Source organism: Elephas maximus, chromosome 7, assembly GCF_024166365.1.
Source record: "Elephas maximus indicus isolate mEleMax1 chromosome 7, mEleMax1 primary haplotype, whole genome shotgun sequence".
Lineage (NCBI taxonomy): Eukaryota > Metazoa > Chordata > Mammalia > Proboscidea > Elephantidae > Elephas > Elephas maximus.
The window spans coordinates 63,841,863-63,859,504 of NC_064825.1; the positions used below are offsets into that span (position 1 = coordinate 63,841,863).

General features: G+C 45.4%; 1 protein-coding gene across 6 annotated transcripts in view; it reads right to left on the bottom strand.

The window, feature by feature from the left end:
• Positions 1-17,642, bottom strand: part of TRIM66 (tripartite motif containing 66) — a 60,270-nt gene that overhangs the window by 13,181 nt on the left and 29,447 nt on the right. For all 6 annotated transcript variants that reach the window (XM_049890498.1, XM_049890497.1, XM_049890502.1 and 3 more), the window contains 7 exons: positions 16,751-16,883; positions 16,292-16,408; positions 14,763-14,877; positions 14,039-14,185; positions 11,706-11,823; positions 9,330-10,228; positions 7,611-7,772 (listed from right to left, as the gene is read on the bottom strand). In XM_049890498.1, the coding sequence (XP_049746455.1) occupies positions 7,611-7,772; positions 9,330-10,228; positions 11,706-11,823; positions 14,039-14,185; positions 14,763-14,877; positions 16,292-16,408; positions 16,751-16,883 (1,691 nt within the window). The remainder of the gene's footprint in view (positions 1-7,610; positions 7,773-9,329; positions 10,229-11,705; positions 11,824-14,038; positions 14,186-14,762; positions 14,878-16,291; positions 16,409-16,750; positions 16,884-17,642) is intronic.

Genomic DNA, 17,642 nt, shown 5'->3' on the forward strand with positions numbered 1-17,642 from the left:
ATATCTACAGCCAATTCCAAGAGGGCCAAGGCTGTTGGGAGGTAGGGTGAAGCTCTGTTAGTGGTAACAAGAACCTGGGAAACTTCTATGGGGGAATTCTGAGAAGGAAACAGAAAAAGTGCCATGAAGAAGCCAGCCCCAACCCCATTTCTACAGGCTATACAAGTACAATGACATTTCTGGAACTTGTGTATGCTCTGTGTTAGCTATTGTTGATAATTCGCCTGGTTCTCTGGAGTGAAGAGTTATCAAATCTTAAAACAAAAGGTACTACATTTTATGTATAGGAAGAAAGAGAGTTGTCAGTCTACACCCTATTGTGTTGTCAGTACTACTAGGTGAGTGGGGGAAAGGACAGGACCAACTTTCAGGGGCAGGAAAGCAGACTGAGTTTCTAGGGCATGGAAGGAAGGCAAGGGCTCGTGAGCATACTTAGGGTTGCAAAAGGACTTGGGAAAGTGACCACATTGACTGACACTCAGCTCTTCACATAATAAAAGGAGCTTATCTGTCAATGGAGTGGATGCTGCCTGCCCTCTCTAGAACCCAGGATTGTTAAGAGGTCAAATGAGAGAATGTGAAAGTGTTTTGCCTGCTGTAAAGTCTGTATAGGGCTATCACTGATACTTCTAAGCTGTCAACTACGTAACTGACACCTCAACTTCATCTTCGCATGCAAAACCTTGAGATTTCCAGAAAGAAAACATGTATATTGACATTTGCAGGTGAAAATAAACTATTTTCTAACTCACAGAGGAAAATTAGTCAAAATGCCAAAAACATTGACTCTAATAATCAATTCAGGTCATCTTTGGACTATGATGGCGGACTCCTCTGAGCCTAAAGAGCCCCCTCTTATCTCTCTTAACTGTAACCTTCTCATTTGCTCCTAATATTCTCTCCTTCTCCAAACTGTCTGTTTCTATCCCTGACTCTTCCCTCATTTTCTCTCCTTATCTCTATCTGCCTGACCTGCAACCTTCCTGGCTTATCTGAATTACCTTGCCTTTATGGTAACCCTGGTGGCATAGTGGTTAAAGTGCTATGGCTGCTAACCAAAGGGTCGGCAGTTTGAATCTGCCAGGCACTCTTGGAAACTCTACGGGGCAGTTCTACTCTGTCCTATAGGGTTGCTATGAGTCGGAATCGACTCGACAGCACTGGATTTTGGTTTTTATAGGCTTGCTATGAGTCAGAATTGACTCGACGGCAATGAGTTTGGTTTGAGTTTGATAACCTATTGGATCTACCTGTCCAAAGCACCTGACTCCACAACTTGCCTGACCTGGGACCTCCTAAAATTGTCTTACTTTCAACATCTTTTGTTTGTCACCTATGCAACCCTTTGTCCATCTGACCTGTCATCTGCCTTACCTGTGCCCTGTAACCTGCGGCTCTCCCTGTCCCCATTCTCACCACCCAGATCTTTTTCTGAAGAGTTCAACATGCTTATGTTATTATTCTAATTATCGCCACAAGGTGTCAACATTCAGAGGAAGAAGCATTGTTCTTATACTTTAACAGGAAGGGAAACTGAGACACAGAGTGATTACCCAGATTTCCCAGGGTCATACAGGTCTAAGACTAGAAACCCAACCCAGCCTTGAAAGCTTGCTGGCTGGTTTTAATTTTGTGCCGTTAGCTAGAAAGCTTGTACAGTAGTAAGAAGTGATTGAGAAGTCAATAAACAGACACTTAGTGCACATGCCCTGAGTTTAATATAAATCTTAGGTTCTTACAGCAAGATAATATTGCTGGGATAAAGTAGTGCAGATACGGTGGTATTCCACATAAATTAATTTTCCAGGTACCTGAAACATGCCTCTTTCAATGCAATTGGCATAAAACATTATTTTGAGTGGGAGTACTTCTAAAACACACCTTACACACTATTCTGTCTTAATAAACGAGGGTACCTGGGGCCTAATGAGACCATTTCTTACTGATCTCAAGGAACTCTGAGGAACCTCTATTTTGCGGGTGAGCTATAGTTTAGGGATGCTTTCAGGAATTTCTAAGAATGCAGGGCTTAATTTGTCCTTTCATTAAATGACCTCATACCGTGGCATTTTTCCAGGTGATGTTTCTTATCTTCTTTCATTGTTAGCTGCCATTTCTAGAAGTCCTGATGTCCTATTTCTAATCTGTTACAACATATAAAAAATTTAAATTTCCAAAGTAATCATGTAACTAAGCTGGTTAGGTCAAGAATGCTGACTAGATACCTGATTGTGGACTTTTACTCTCACACAGAATAAATGCATGGGTTTTGTGACATGCATTTATTTTTTGTTGTTGCTCCAAAGATTTTTCTGCTCATTTCTGGTTTCAGGTTTTTGTTCCAGTGGTTAAAACTGTCAAAGACTCACCACTGTGCAAGTGTACAGCAAGAGAAGGGGCCAATAACTGGGGATTTGTGTCTTGGAAACACATTGAAAGTTTTTTTTCTCTGGCTGAAGGAAGCACAGAATGAGGCAAGGAGAAGGGTAAAGGGATTTGTGAATTAACTCCTTGGGATATTTCAGTGATTCAACACCTTCTATTAGGTAGATTGGTTTAACAGTACTAGACATTGAAATAACTGCATCAGATAGCTGTGGAAGGAATCAACTTTTCCAGTAAGTGGTTTCACATGTTGGTTGTTAATAGTGATGTTCTTCTTGTTCACAGTGCATGCCCCTCCATTTCAGTGAAAAGCTCTTGAACTGATTAAGGTTGTGTCTATCCTATGGATGTATTCATGCTGATATATGCTAACTGGCCAAAGTCAGTGGGAAAGGGTCTATGGGTAGTGAACAGAGAACTGAAGAGTGCCCAGTGCCCTAATGATTCTAGGAGAAAAGAAAAACAAAGAGGATCCCAGAGTATGAGGCAGAAGAAAAAATAAGTGGATTCCAGCATGAAGTGAAAGAAAGAATGAGTGGAATTAGGCTAGAGGTGTTTTGGCCAGGCCAGCAGCCCAAGGCCTAAGAGCAAGGGCCTATTTTCTCCCAAGCCAAGATACCCACACAAAGATCTTGGGTTTCATCTGTGAGTGAAAGCAGGAGAAAATGAAAAAGACAGGCTTCCCGGAGGGTACTGAATTTAGGACACCAAACCTGAGTGTTGGGCTTGACTCCTGAGCAGGACAAAATGGATCTCTGTATATCGCTCTGAAGGTGTTGACCAGGACAGAGCCTGTGCCCTAAGAAAGCCTCAATAGGCCCAGGGAAAATTCTGAATAAAAGCTACTATCAGGGCCAGGCTATGAAGAAAGATCTTTGCTGAGACTGAAGGCCCATATTCTGGTAGATTTGGAGACTATGACGGCAAGGTGCCCAGTGTGTCCTCACATATGCCAGGGTTTGGATATGAACTTAAACACATAATTTCCTACCTCTGGGCTTTAATTTCCTCCAAATGTAGATCTCACTGAGTTGTAAGAATCAAATTAAGAGCTTGGGAGTGAAAGTGCTTTGATAATGGAATAACTGCTATTTGCCTGAGTCATTATCCTTCTTTTCTTCCTCACTCTTAATAGTATGAATCACAGGAATGACTACTGCTTTTATGTCATTTACTGAAAATATATCCCAGAATCCTCCCAAGCCATAAGCTGACGGCCTTGAAGTACTCTGTTGAATATCTGGGGCTACACCATGTGCAGAAAAGAGGTTCCTTTTGTAGGTGAACTGGACGCAGGTCTCTTTCCTTCATTCCATGAGAGCTTTGAGGAAAGGATTCTGTGTATTTTTCAGCAGTCAGCTAGTTCAGAAGTATGAAATGAAGCCATCAAAATGTCTTCCTGTTTTACTTCAGACATAAAGGGGTTCTGCTGTAGAGTTGTAACGATGGTCTTTTTTTCAGAGGGGCTGGACCAAGATTAGGAAGCTCAGGCAACCGCAATTGTCAAACAAATGTCGGCATTCATTCAGAAATATCCTGCTGGATTCAGAAAATGTGATGGGATAAGCTGCTCCTGAGATCAAATGGCTCAGGCCACTAGAAAATCCATTCTAGAATTTTAACATCTCATTTCAGCAGTGATCTCTGTCTTCACCATTAGCTCATTTAACACCAACCATAAGGTGCTTGGGCATAGCTGCTCTGCTTTTACAAAAGTACTTCTTGTGGTGAGGTAAAGTCGGTGAGCAGCTCAGAGCATGAAGAGTCCCTGGGGAACATGTGGAGATGTGCTCAGTGCCATAGGTTCCTCTGGTTTGTGACCTTCTGATAGACTTCTGACTTCTCTGGAACTCACAGGCCAGCAAAGGGCAAGAGTGGGCTGAAGTTCAAAACATCTTTACCAGATAAAGATAACCCAAACCAAACTAGGCTGGGTCCTAAGACCTCTTGCCAGCAAAGCCCCAGTCTACTTTCAGACTGGAAAGACAGGAGAATCCAGCAGGTGAAAGGCCAAATAGAGTCCTATTTCTCCCACTGCAGTGCACAATGAGAGGCAATTTAACCTAGTCATTGAACACAGGGTTGAGTCAGGAACCTGTGCTCAACCTAACATTGCCTGTGGCCAGCTGTATCACCCTCAGGTGGGTCACTTAACCTCTCTGTGTCTCAGTTTCCACATCTTTCAAAGGGGAATAAAAAAGTGGCTTCCTCATAGTATTGCTAGGATAAACAAACATAAAATAGAATAGCCCGTGTAAAAACCTATGGAAAAAAAAATGGAAAATACTATACAGAGCATTATCATTCAATGAGAAGATGTTCAAAATGTTGCTTGGCATCCTCAAGCACACTGCCCAACCCCAGCATCAAGGCAACAAACTCCCTCAAAAAGAAAGCCCTTTTTTTTTTAATTGAAATAGCTTTGCGTATAACTTGTACTTCTTCTCAGTCAAGTAGACCCAGAGGCTCCTCCTAGCCAGAAAGTCAACCTCAGGGTCCTCTTCCTGGGCATTCAAGCCATGAGGAAGCCTAAAACCAAAACCAAACCCACTGCCGTCGAGTTGATTCCGACTCATAGCGACCCTATAGGACAGAGTAGAACTGCGTGATAGAGTTTCCAAGGAGCACTTGGCAGATTCGAACTGCTGACCTCTTGGTTAGCAGCCATAGCACTTAACCACTATGCTACCAGGGTTTCTGAGGAAGCCTAAAGCATTTGGTAAATGCCAGGCCTCCTGGCCCTCCAAACCTCTGCATGAACCTCAGTTAATAAGAGCCACGGGACACTCAAAATGAGAAGTTAAGAGTTCCCGGACTCTTCACTAATTCCACTGCCAACCCTTCAGCAACACAGGTGGGCAACATCCCCTTGCAACACAGAGAGCCCTCTGGGCCACCCACACAGGCAACGCAGACACCATGCTTGTATGAGGTTCACCTCCTTTCCTTTCTACTGTGTATAGGAACAAAACTGAGACTCATTTAATGAGAAACAGCATTTTCTGTATGGCTTCTACTACCACTTGAGCACTGGGAATATCCATATATCCTCCTGAATTACTGACATCCATAGGTGGCTGCCTGCTGGTCATCTTCTAATCTATCTTCCACAGAAGAACATCAGTGATCCAAAATTTAACTTCTTCCTCCCCCAAAATATGCTTTTCTTCCCCTGTTCCCCATCTCAGTGAATGACAACCCACTGGGCCAAGACAAACCAAGGTATCAAGCCAAAGAACTTTCTCTCCATCACCTCCCATCATCAATCAGACATCAACTCCTGAATATCTCTTGAAGTCTTTATCTACTCTTCATTACCATCATTACTGGTTTAATTCAACCTCTCCTATTTCTCCTCTGTACTATTCTGCTCTGCCTTACCACAGTTAAAGTGACCCTTCTAAAATTTAATTCAAACCATATTCCTCCTTGCTGGAAATCCTTCATTCACTCCTCAAGGTCTCCAGGACTGAATCTCAACCCCATAGCATAATTCACAAGGTCTTCCAACCTCTCTGGTTTCAACCACTCTCATGCCTCAGTGCATCTCCTGTTCCTGCCAAGCCAAGTTGTTTGAAGCCCCCTAACTGCCACAGGCCTTTTCTTCCTTTTGGACCTTTCTAATGTCATTCTATCCCTTCTCCCCTTCACTAACCTAACTTCTCCTCCTTTAAATCTCAGCTTAAAATCATTTCCTCTATAGGGGAAGCTTTCTGTGAATAGCTCCCTCTCCCAGAGTTAGGTGCTCCTTTTATATCCCCTGATAACTGTCACAGCACTTTATCATACTTTGTTACTGCTGCTTGTTTAACTGTCTCCCCTGCTAAACTGTAAGCTCCAGTTGAGAGCTGAGATTCTCTTATCCACCAATGTGTGCCCAGCACCTAGCAGAATATTTGGCACACACTAGGAAATTAATATATATATTTTTGAATATTAAATGTATAAACGGATGGATAGGTGGCTAGCTCAAATATAAGAAGTTAAAGAGGGCCTATTCACAGCACCTCTAGGGCCGCTAGTCGAAACCATTTTCAATAGGGTAAGTCAGGCAAGGGATACACCAAACACCACTAACACCAGAGGCTTGCTAGACTTGAGGAGTCACCAGGAATTTCCAAGTTAACATTTTATTTTTGTTATTCTCTGTTTTTCTAAACTCTCTTCCCAAATATCACTGAGCCAGACTGACCTAAACACACATGGCAATGGTGCTAGTGGGGGAAATATAATCAGAGTTAGGCACAGAGGAACGAGTGGAGCTGGGGCTGCAGGGTCAGATGGATGCTGCAGGGCTGAGGGTGCAGAATGTACTGAGCTTCAGGTACAGGGTTGAGAGGAGGCAAAAGGAGGGCTGAGGGTGCCAGGCCAGAGAAGGCAACAGGGAAAGTAGAACAGGGTCAAAGGACAGAGGGGAGGGGTGGGTGCACGGTATGACACAGGACTGAAGTTACAGCTGGAACGATGACAGGGGTGGGTGCCAGGGAGGGGTGGGAGGAGGGCAGCTGAGCTGGTATGCTGTTCTGGGTTATTGCCAGGGTAAACGAACACTTCCAGCAAGCTGGTAGGTGACTGGGTAGGCAGGCCCCCAATAGCACATCTTCAAGAGATCTCAGTGCCCCTAGATGCTCAGCTACTTCTGTAGGAAATGCCTGCAGAACTCTCACCCAACATACTCCACTGATTCCAACTTTACAGCCAACCAACTTTGGGTTGTGGGGACCCATAAGTTCTTTTCTCCATTTTTATTGCAGAGAGGAAAAAGTTCAGGCTTTGGATTCTGACAGACGTAGTTTTGAACAAACTTCAGCTCTCTCATCTACTAACTGTAGGGCTTGGAGCTCAGCTTCTTTAGCTATAAAATGGGGATACCCACCTCACAGAACTGTTGGGAGGGTTAAGTGAGAAAATGCTTGTGAAGCACTATGCACAGTTCCAGGCACAGAGTAAGTGTTCAAAAATTTGGCTGTCTTTCCCTTTCTCCTTCTACTCTAAATGAAGCCCAGTTGGTCCCAACTTAAATGTGTATGTGGGAGTAGAAAAAGGGGTGGAGGACAGCCTATGTCGCTGACTCATTAGGACAGAAGGCATGAGTCAGGGCTGTGTAACATCCAGGGATGAAACAGAGACACTCCTCCCCCCACCCAGTCATCCTCATCTGGGTCCCTAGGGTCTTGGCTGGCAGCAGGTCCCATGCGGTCAGGGAAAGGAGGCTCCATTAGTACCTTTCTCACCACAGTTGGAGAGGAGTGCGGGATGGTGCTGTCCAGTGGGGGGACACTGAGAGGGCTTTCTTCCCCAGATGCCTGAGGCAAGGCAGCAGCAGTATTCTTGTCAAGAGGGAGAACTGGTTTTGGGCCCTCAGGTGCTGGAGGTTCATCCGTAGCCTGGAGGAGAAAATAAGAACCTGGGTAGGTTTCACTGCAAAGCAGCAGCAGCAGAAGTAGGAAGGGTTAGTGCCCAACTTGCCCTACTTATTGTCACTACCTACTCATTGCGAACTGCTTACATTTTTTTTTAAAAAGAAAAATACACTTATCTAAACTCTTCCTAAGACTAATCTGATAGTCTTAGTCTAGAATCTAAATTGAGAATTCTAAACTAACTCTGTCACACTCACCTTAGTGATCACAACCCAGTTTTGACTTAAATTTAGCTTGTGGTCCTCTATGAACCCTAGACTCTTCTCTTTCTGCCATGAGGATTATTCCAAATCTCTTCAAAGGAATTGAGTCTCAAGGGAAGACATCTGGAGCATGATCTGAAGTTGTCAGTGCTGAAGCATAAATGTGAGGACTTAACATTTCATAATAAAGGAACAGTCTATAGAGTTGCTTTGAAGATACAACTGCGATTACAGATTTAAAGGAGACACTATTATGAAAAAGTGAAAAGGCGTAGGAGGAAGGGGCTGGAATAGGAGGCTTTGGCAAAAAAAAAAAAAAAAGAGGGCAGAAAAAAGCAGGAGCGGAGACTGAAGATGTGGAATGTAGCAAAGATTCCAGAAGTACAAAGTTCACCACATCAATTGGCTTTTAGCAGAGATAAAAGAGGAACAGCTTTCAACATCTCCCTAGGGACAGCACAAGGCCTCCTCTGTGCCATGACAGAAAAGTTAGCAGACCTGGATCCAAGTCTTGGCTCTATCACTCAATGCTGTATGACCACCAGATAAACTGTATACCCTCTCTCAACATCCACTTCTACACCTATAAAATATAGACGGTAATGCCTGTCTAACAACATTGCTGGTTAAAAAAAAAAAGCAAACCAAACCTGTTGCTGTCGAGCTAATACTGACTCATAGCAATCCTACAGGACAGAGCAGAACTGCCCCATAGGGTTTCCAAGGAGTGGCTGGTGGGTTTGAACTGCCAACCTTTTGGTTAGCAGCCAATCTCTCAAACACTGTGCCATCAGGGCTCCATACGTTGTTGGCAATGCATATAAAACATACCTAGTTTAGTAGGCTTGAAATAAACATGAGGTCTGTATCTATGCAGTGTTATAAAGGTGCTGCCCACTAGCATCTAATACATAGCCTCATTCCACTCCTTAAGCTCTTCCCTTCCTCCTGTCTGGGATTCATAAATTTACAATAGGGGAATTGGGCAGGTTCCATAGATAAAAGACAGCCTCCCTTCTGTCCTGGCACTGGCAGGAGTCCAGCACAACCCAGAAGGTACTATCCATGGCCATGATTCCTAGTGTCATCCAATAGGACAGGAATGGAATGAAAGTGTTGAGCCCAGATCTATGTTGGGGCCAGGAACTATGTTCTCTGGAGCTTTCCTAAGATGGGAGGTTGCATACAAGGCTGAGCTCAAGGCCACCCTAAGATGAAGAAACTGTGTCTCTATGCCATCCTGTGACTGGGGAAGCTGTGTTCCCTAAGCTGTCCTATCATGGGGAGAATATGTGCCTGAAGCCACCCCAAGACTCACCTGCAGGGTATCCTCCTGGCTCTGGGACTGGACAGGTGCTGGCTGCCTCACGATGTAGTTGATCTGCCCCACAATGGTTTGCTGAAGATGCTGAGGAGATTTGGTCTGACTCAGTTGCAGGCTGGGCTGTTGAGCCTGAAGGAGAAGCTCCAGGTCCTTCTGCATTTCCTCCAGCTCAAACTTATGGTGCATTATATCCACATTCTGGGAACAGGCAGGCCCAGGAGGGTTCTCGTGCTGACTAGTAGCCAGATGCTGGGATGGAGGGGGGGGTGGCTGCTGCTGGGGTGGGGGTGGTGGAGGTGGTGGAGGTGGCAGCTGCTGCTGCGGCTGCTGCTGAAAGTGGCTAATCTTTAGCTTTTGGTGGTGGCCAAACTGGACTTGGATAGAGGGTGTCTGTAAGGTGGGCTGTGCATGGGCTCCTTGCTGAACATCCTGTGGGGGCACAATGCACACGGGCTGGGAAGTCAGCTGCTGCCCCAGCCTCTGGGATGTGCTCTCCTGCTCCACAGGGGGCTGGGTTTCCAGCCAGGGCTGCAGCAGCTTTGGTGGATGAGGATTGCAGGCTAGCTCCTTCTCCCTAGGCAGCAGGGTGGAGCACTGCAGTGGCCCCAGCTGCTGGGGTGCCATCTCAGAGGGCTGCCTAAAATTGTGGGCTGGGTGTATGCTGGGTTGGGGGGCCTGGCCTTTGAGGGAGGGTGAGACTGGGGAGCAGTGGGAGCAGCACACAGACGAGGAACACAGTGCCGGGGACTGGAACTTGTGTGAGGGGTGGCTAAGAGCCTCTTGCTGAGCCACTGAGGACTGGCGGCTTTGATAAAAGGATGATGGCCCCTGTAAGCCTCCATAAGCTGGAGTATCTGCCCGGGACAGTTGTCCGCCTTCAGTAGTTATGCAGCCTGCAAATTCAGAATAGAGTTTTTCCACAGGTAATCTATAGTTTTCCCCCCTTGTTACCTTCTCCTCCTGGGACCAAAGGACATCATTCAACAAACCTATACCAGATACAAAGATTAATAAATGCAACCCCTAATCCCCAAGACTCAGTCTAGAATGTTGCCAGCAATAACACCTGTGTATGTACTTGCTTTGTATGCACCTGGGACATTTGAGAAATTAGCTCAGCTTTTAGCAAATGCTCAGCCCTGACTCTTCTTCTACCCCTCTGGAGAAATCGTGGGTTCCCTTAGACAGTACCCACTCCTTTTTTTAACAGAACTGTCCAACAGAGATTCTGACAAAAAGAATCACTATTGTGGGGGGCGGCAAAGAGGGCGGGGGGAGGAAAATGTGCTGGAAAGTAGTAACAGGTAGAGTCAGACCTGGGACAAAGGAGCAAATCTCTAAATATAGGACTGGGGGCCATGTGTTGGGCAAGGAGGATGACACAGAGTGGGGAAGCTCCAAAGCCAGGTCAGTGTCAGGCACCAGTGCTGCCCTCTGAGATCTCTGGGCCCCACGCAAGAGCGGATTATGTCTACTGATGTCTCATTATGATGGCTCCTTCAGCTAATTGCTTTTTTGTTTGTTTTTGCTTTTGTTTTATGAGGTTTACTTGGGGGAAGACTGAGCTCCTTGAGGGGAAGAGGTGCGTCTTATTTGCCTTTGGTTACTTAGTGCCCAGCATGGGACCTAACCCAGCACAAGTGCCCACCAAAGGTAGGATGAATTAATCAAAGGGGAGATGGAAGCAAAGAACAAACCTAAACATTATTCATCACTTTGCCAAGTTCGACAAACTTTCAAAGAGATTGACAGCTCCAAGTGAAGGCAGCAGTTGGCCATTAGTTTAACAAACCTATCACTGGATTCTCAACATAGCCACAACTTGAGTTGTCTGCATTCTGCCTAAATACTGAATGCCAGCAAATTATTGCAGCAAGAAAGAAAAATGCACAAAGTCATGGATTATCTGCTCACATTTCAACTCCAAAGAATGTATGTAACACATGCATACACACACACACACACGTCTCACTTTTGCTGAGATACCCCAAACTGTGCCACACACATGTATACCCTTGTATGACCACAGAGACTCAGGTTCATCTACACTACCATGCAGTATTCTGGAGAGCAAGTCACTTTCTCCTCTCCAGAAATGAAACCGAGGTAAGAGGGACATTCAAGCAAAATGGGAAGCTCAGATTTCAACTAGTCCTGTTACAAAGTCCTGTATTGCTATTGCTATCTAACACTTCCTCTTCCCCCCACCACCAAAAAAAAAGGGGGTTTGCTGGATGACTCCATGACCACCGGAAGTCTCAGGGAGTGCCTTCTCTTGGGCATACACTGACCTACCCAGTAAGCTAAGCAGATGTTCTATATTCATTCTTAGCAATTACATTAAAGCCCACCCAGTGGGCCCCAGCTCACCAAGGGAAGCCAGCTGCTTGGTCCAGAAGTTAGGCTCCCAGGTGAATCTGATACTCCAAGGGGAACCGGGATCTGTGTTACAACTTGTTTCCAGCAATCTCTGCATCTGAAATACAATCTGACAACAGCACCAAAGGTCATTTCTTTGAGCATCCTGTGCCTGAATGACAACTCCCCATCCCTCACCCTTCGGACAGGTTGAAGAGCTCAAAGTCATGGCCCTTTAGCCTCTGCTCTTCCCTCATATGCTCATTTCCTTGTACTTTAATACCTTCCATTCACCATTCATCCCCCCATTCTCCCATAGCTGACCCCCATCAAGGCTTCTGGAACCCTTACATCCTTATCTCCTCTAGACCTCAAATGATTTGTAATTCTCCCTCAGGACATCACTTCTCTGGCAGCCCACTTTAGGGTGTTCTGTTCATTCTTCCGTAACCTGAATTTTAAAGCCTGTAAGTGGGCACACATTCTCTGAGCTCCTTTTGCTACTCTTCCACCCCCATGTAAAATACCCTTCCTTCCTACTCACTTTCCCTCTTCCGCCCTCACTGATCTCATCTATCTCCTATCACTCAATTTACCACTTAACTAGGACTTTGACAAGTGTCCAATTTACCCTACCGTCATCTGGGTAACTAGTGTACCAACCAACATCTTGGCCTCTTACTTCCTTGATCTCTTTCATATCAATCACCTTCACCTCTATTTGCAGTTCAGTCACCATACCTAGACCCCATCATCATTTACAACAGTTCTACCTATGAGACCTTAAACTCCAACAACCTACTCCCTGATCATAACTAGCTCTTGCTTTCAAAGTGTGCTCTTCAGCCTCACTGAATTCTCAAAGCTCTACTCCAGCAGTCCATAGAGCTTTCTCAACTTCCCATCATTTTCAATAACAATATCACCAGTATCCTAATTCCCTCTACCTCACCATTTCCTAAACTTAGGTCAACCCATCCATCCCAAAGCCATGTTATCTGAGGCTGCTTCAGGGGCACCCCTCAGTCCTTCTTCTTGTCACTGGTAAGCCTCTTCTTCCACTGTCCTTAATGACTATTTAAAATCTGCACATCTCCTCAATGTCACTTACTAATGCCTTATCTTTTCATTCTCACCTCCTACTTCACAGATACATAAAGAACAAACTCCTATCAACTTTTATCCCTCTACCTTCAAACTTATCTGTATTATACTGATACCTTCCTGTCCTCCTATCTCAGACGAAGGGAGTGTCTCTTGTGTTTAAGGTCAACACACTCACTCTAGATTCCACCTCCTCCTGCCACACATCTATCTTCAATGTCTTCCCTGATATACATGTGTCCAAGTGTTTTCCATACTTTAAAAAAAAGTTTTCCCCTTCTCAAGCTACCCTCCTGTTTCCCTTCATTTCATTTCTGTCTCTACCTCCTTACCTCCATCCTCAGTCCCCTCATTCTGTCTTTTGACTCTTCTACTTTACTGGAGCATCTTTCAAAAAATTACCAGGGATTTTCTGATTCCCAGATCTCAAGGCTTCTCTTCACTACTCATATCCTTTCATCTACATAGAACTGACAACACTGACCACTTGAAATTTGAAACTGTTAGTTCCTGTACACCACACTCTCGTATTTCTCCTCCGACCTCTGACTGTTGCTTTTCACTCATCCTCATCTGCTATCTGTGCTGAAAATGACAGTATTTCTCTGGGTTCCAGGCTTGTTCTTCTCTTCTTCCTCCATATACACTTCCAAGATGATACCAACAATATCCCAGTGACTCCCTCCAATCTCTATCTCCAACCCTAATCTTTCTTCTTACTTCCAGGCTCATCTATCAAAATAACTTTTAGACATCTCCTCTCAAATGACCTACAGGAATCTTAGATTCAGCATATCCAAATATAAACCCCACCGACATCTCTGAGATCTTGCTCCTTCCCCTGGGCATCATCGTCCTCCCAAGATCAAAGCTTCAGCATCATCCTTAACACTCCTCCTTTCCACTTAGTCCCCAACACAACCATACCATTCAAGCCCCAATAACTTTCTATTGGATATACAGCACACTGATAGGATAATGTCTGAATCCATGACCTGAGACATGACTTTCCCAGGTGAATTACCTGGGGCGAAGGGAGGGCTATTTCAGCACCTGGATCCTTTGTACTACAGCATCTGGTAAAAGATGTAGCAGTCAAGAGCAGTGACTGAACTTGAAGGATGGCTGCTATCTTACTCCCTCCATTCTAAAGAAAGGCACTTCCAGGGACAGCTTCACTGACCCTAGGACAGAGGTGGTCAGCTGCAAGTACAGGCTGATGAGTTTGAGGTTCCTCTTACCAGCTCTTTGCTGAAAAGGAAAGGGACGCTGGTTTTGCTGCAGACAGCCCAATTGATGAAATTCTGCACATGCTCAAACTGACGGTTGAGAACCATGATGCTCTGTAGCTGCTGCTCCAGCTTCTGCTTCCTCTCATTAGTAATGCCCTGGGTACAGAGAAGACAGAGTCTCTGACCCTGTTCTTATATTGCAGTCTACCTGTTTAGGTGGCCTGTTGTGTGTCAATATGAATACTGACTGAATCAGATGACTCAGCGCCCCTGAAAGGGGACAGCAGGACTGAGAGTGCTGCCATAGGCAGGGGTGGTGGGTGGAAGGGAAGGAGTGTGGGTAGATTTTATAGGGCAAACATGGAACAAGTGACAAGTGAAGGAGGAAATGAATGAATGTCAACATCTCTTGGGCATAACTTGCTGAAGAAGGTGGGTTGTTTCATGGTTCTCTCTTCCAAGGCTATGACCTTGCATGGCCCAGGAAACCAGTGCCTAAGAAGAACAACTGCATTGATGGGAGTTTGAACTGATTTTCCAGCCCTTAATGAACTACCTCCCCAAAACGAGACAAGGCATTTTAAGATATAGGGAGCAGCAGAGAGCTAAGGAATTGCACATATGAATTCTAGCCCAGGCTGCTGTGGGCCCAGGGACTAGTTTGATATGTGCCTGGTTTCTGGCCCAGGGAAAGCATGGAACCCATCCATCTGATCCATCTGTCCACATATACCTCCAACTCCTCTATGAGTCCATTGGCCTGTTTGTTCAGCTCATTAATCAGAACCATTTTGGCCATTTTGATCTGGTTTTCCACCTTCCTGTGCTGATGCTTCACTTCAAAAATCCTGTAAACAGAGTGGAACACAGTAAGGTGAGTCCTTTACTCCAGGCCTACTGGGGGCCTAGAGACAGCAGACATAAGAGCCAGCAACTTGGAAGCTGCATGTTGAGATCAGGGCCTGGCAGACACCAAGGAGAGAGAAGAGACTCATCCTCGCACAACCAGCCCACTTAATCTAAGTTGGTCAATGGCCTAATTAGTTTTCTCTAGGTAAACCTCAAGTCCACCTCCAGGTCAACCCAGCAGCTTACCCGTTCACACAGCAGTAGAAACAAGGTCAGAAAGAGCGAGTATGCACATGATTTCACATAATTTGTTGTCTTAAATAAAGGCATGGGCAGGAACAAAGGAGATTAGTGGCTGCCATGACCTGAGGATGTTGGGGGAATGGAGAGTGACTGCAAATGTGTATGAGTTTCTTTGGGGGCAATGAAAATGTTCGAAAACTAGACAGTGGCGATAGCTGCACAACTCTGTGGATATACTAAAAAACATTGAGTTGTGCACATAAAGGAGTTTTATGGTATGTAAGTTAACATACCAAAGAAGCTGTTATAAGAGAAAAAAAAAAAGTAAATGGGCTTTGACGTCACACAGATCTAACTTCTAAGCCCAGCTCACTGACTAGCTGTGTGATCTCAGGCAAGTCACCTAATTTCTTTGACCCTCTGTCTCCTGGAGATAACTCTTGCCTCCAAGAATTGTAAGATTTGAACAAAGTAATGTATGTATAATGACCAACTGAGTGCCTCGCACATAAGTTCTCAGTACTTACTTATTCCTCGTCCTGTCTAAAATACAAACAATATCATGTCATTTGTAGATTACATAAGAAACAGTAGAAGGGAGTGACAAAGGGCAGATTGCCACTGGTCTACTAAAAAAAAAAAAAAAAGCCAAACCCGTTGCCGTAGAGTCAATTTCAACTCAAAGCAACCTTACAAGACAGAGTAGAACCGCCCCATATGGGTTCTAAGGAGAAGCTGGTGGATTCCAACTGCTGACCTTTGATATCAGCCGAATGCTTAATCACTGCACCACCAGGGCTCTACTGTACCCTCATAATTAACAGCAATTTCTTCCCCAATATCTGCTTTGTGCCCTTGTTCTCAGCCACCGACCTCTAGCTAGTTCATGATCACTTGCTGAAGGCAAGTGCTTTGGCCCAGACTTACTCTAATTATCCTAAGCTTTTTTTTTTTTTTTAAGCTTGGCCTCAGTAACCAAGTGATGATCTTAAGACCCCCTCACTGGCCCTGGGACCTCTAAGGCCAGGACATTCACCTACTAGGACATTTGCCCACATCTGCTTAACTGCATGTTCTCTTCATAAGCCCTACACCTGATGGCCTGGTACTGGGACCTATGATGTGAGGAAACAGCATTCCCAGCACTGGCAAGGAGGTGGTCTGTGCTACCTGTCCTCAATCTGCTTTGCAGATGTCTGTAGATTAGATTTCTTATGTGCCACCTGTGTAGTCACACTTTCCAGAAGCATCCTCTGGTTTTGCAAAACTTCTTCAAGATGTCTGCACCTAGGGGAGGAGGCAGAAAAAATGCTGAGGAGGTCTGCATCCCAGCCTGAGTATGCTAGCCAAGCAGGGATCCCCACAGTGCATGTCTTAGCCAGGCCCATGGGGGCTGTGATTCTGTGATTACAGGCATGGAAAATGAGAGACACTGCAGGCTCTTGGCCCATTAGGCCTCCTCTAAAGAAGCCCAACAACATAAGCAGAGAAAAACTTCAGATCAGCCCAGGAGCTGTAGGTTGGCTTGGGCAGGGACAGAATTTTGATGTGCTGGGAGCCCAGACCTCTCATAAGTAGAGTCCAGAGCCCTCCCAAGTCCCCTTCAGGTAGCCAGTCAGCCATCCCCACCTGTGTTCCTTGTGTTCCACCATGAGGCAGCTATGGCATGTGAGCACATCACAGGTCTCGCAGAACAGTTTGAGCACTTCCTGTGTGTGTAGAGGGCAGTACAAAGCGAAGTCCCCAGAACCACCATTCACTCCTGCCAGAGAAGAGGGAGAAAATGAGCTTCCATAGCTCAGGTGGGCCTCCCAGTTAAGCTCCACTGAGTAGCCCTCAGACCTCAGCGGGCACGGGGGAGACACAGAACTTGGAGGAAAGATGATGCAAACAGACGATGCCTCTCGCTAGCCCAGTGAGGTTCCAGAGGCACAAAGAGGAATACAGCCTTTGACTGGCTAGATGTGTCCGGCTGCCCAGAGAAAACTACCATCATGTCCCAGGCATCCCACCGCCTGCCAGAGGCTGGGGAAGGTGCTTAATACTGCTGCATGTGGATCTCCTGAAGAACAAGCAATCCTCCAAAATTCAACCTAAGTCTCCTCACTGACCAGAATTCTGTTATGATGGGGCTGAAACCAGCCACCCAGACTCGCCAGGTCCCAGGCTATGGACACATGGGTCATGAATGCTAGCTCCTACACTTTGGACAAGTTGAAACCCCTCCCATAGTTCAAGGGCCTTAGGAAAAGACTTTCAAGAAGACTGTCATTTAAAACAGATGGTGCTGGATGGAGAAATGGATGTGTACCCATCCAGGCTGCTTAATTAATCAAGTAACTAAATAGAAGTGAGGCATGATTGCTCTAAATAGAGGTAAAAGAGAAGGAACTCAGCTAGCTTCCATGATAATTCAAAACTGTTCCTCCCTGCACTTCTCACCCAAATTCACCCACCCTCACAGAGAGAGCCTTACACCCCTTGGACTCTGTAGGAAACTTTCTCCCTTTGGGATAGGCTC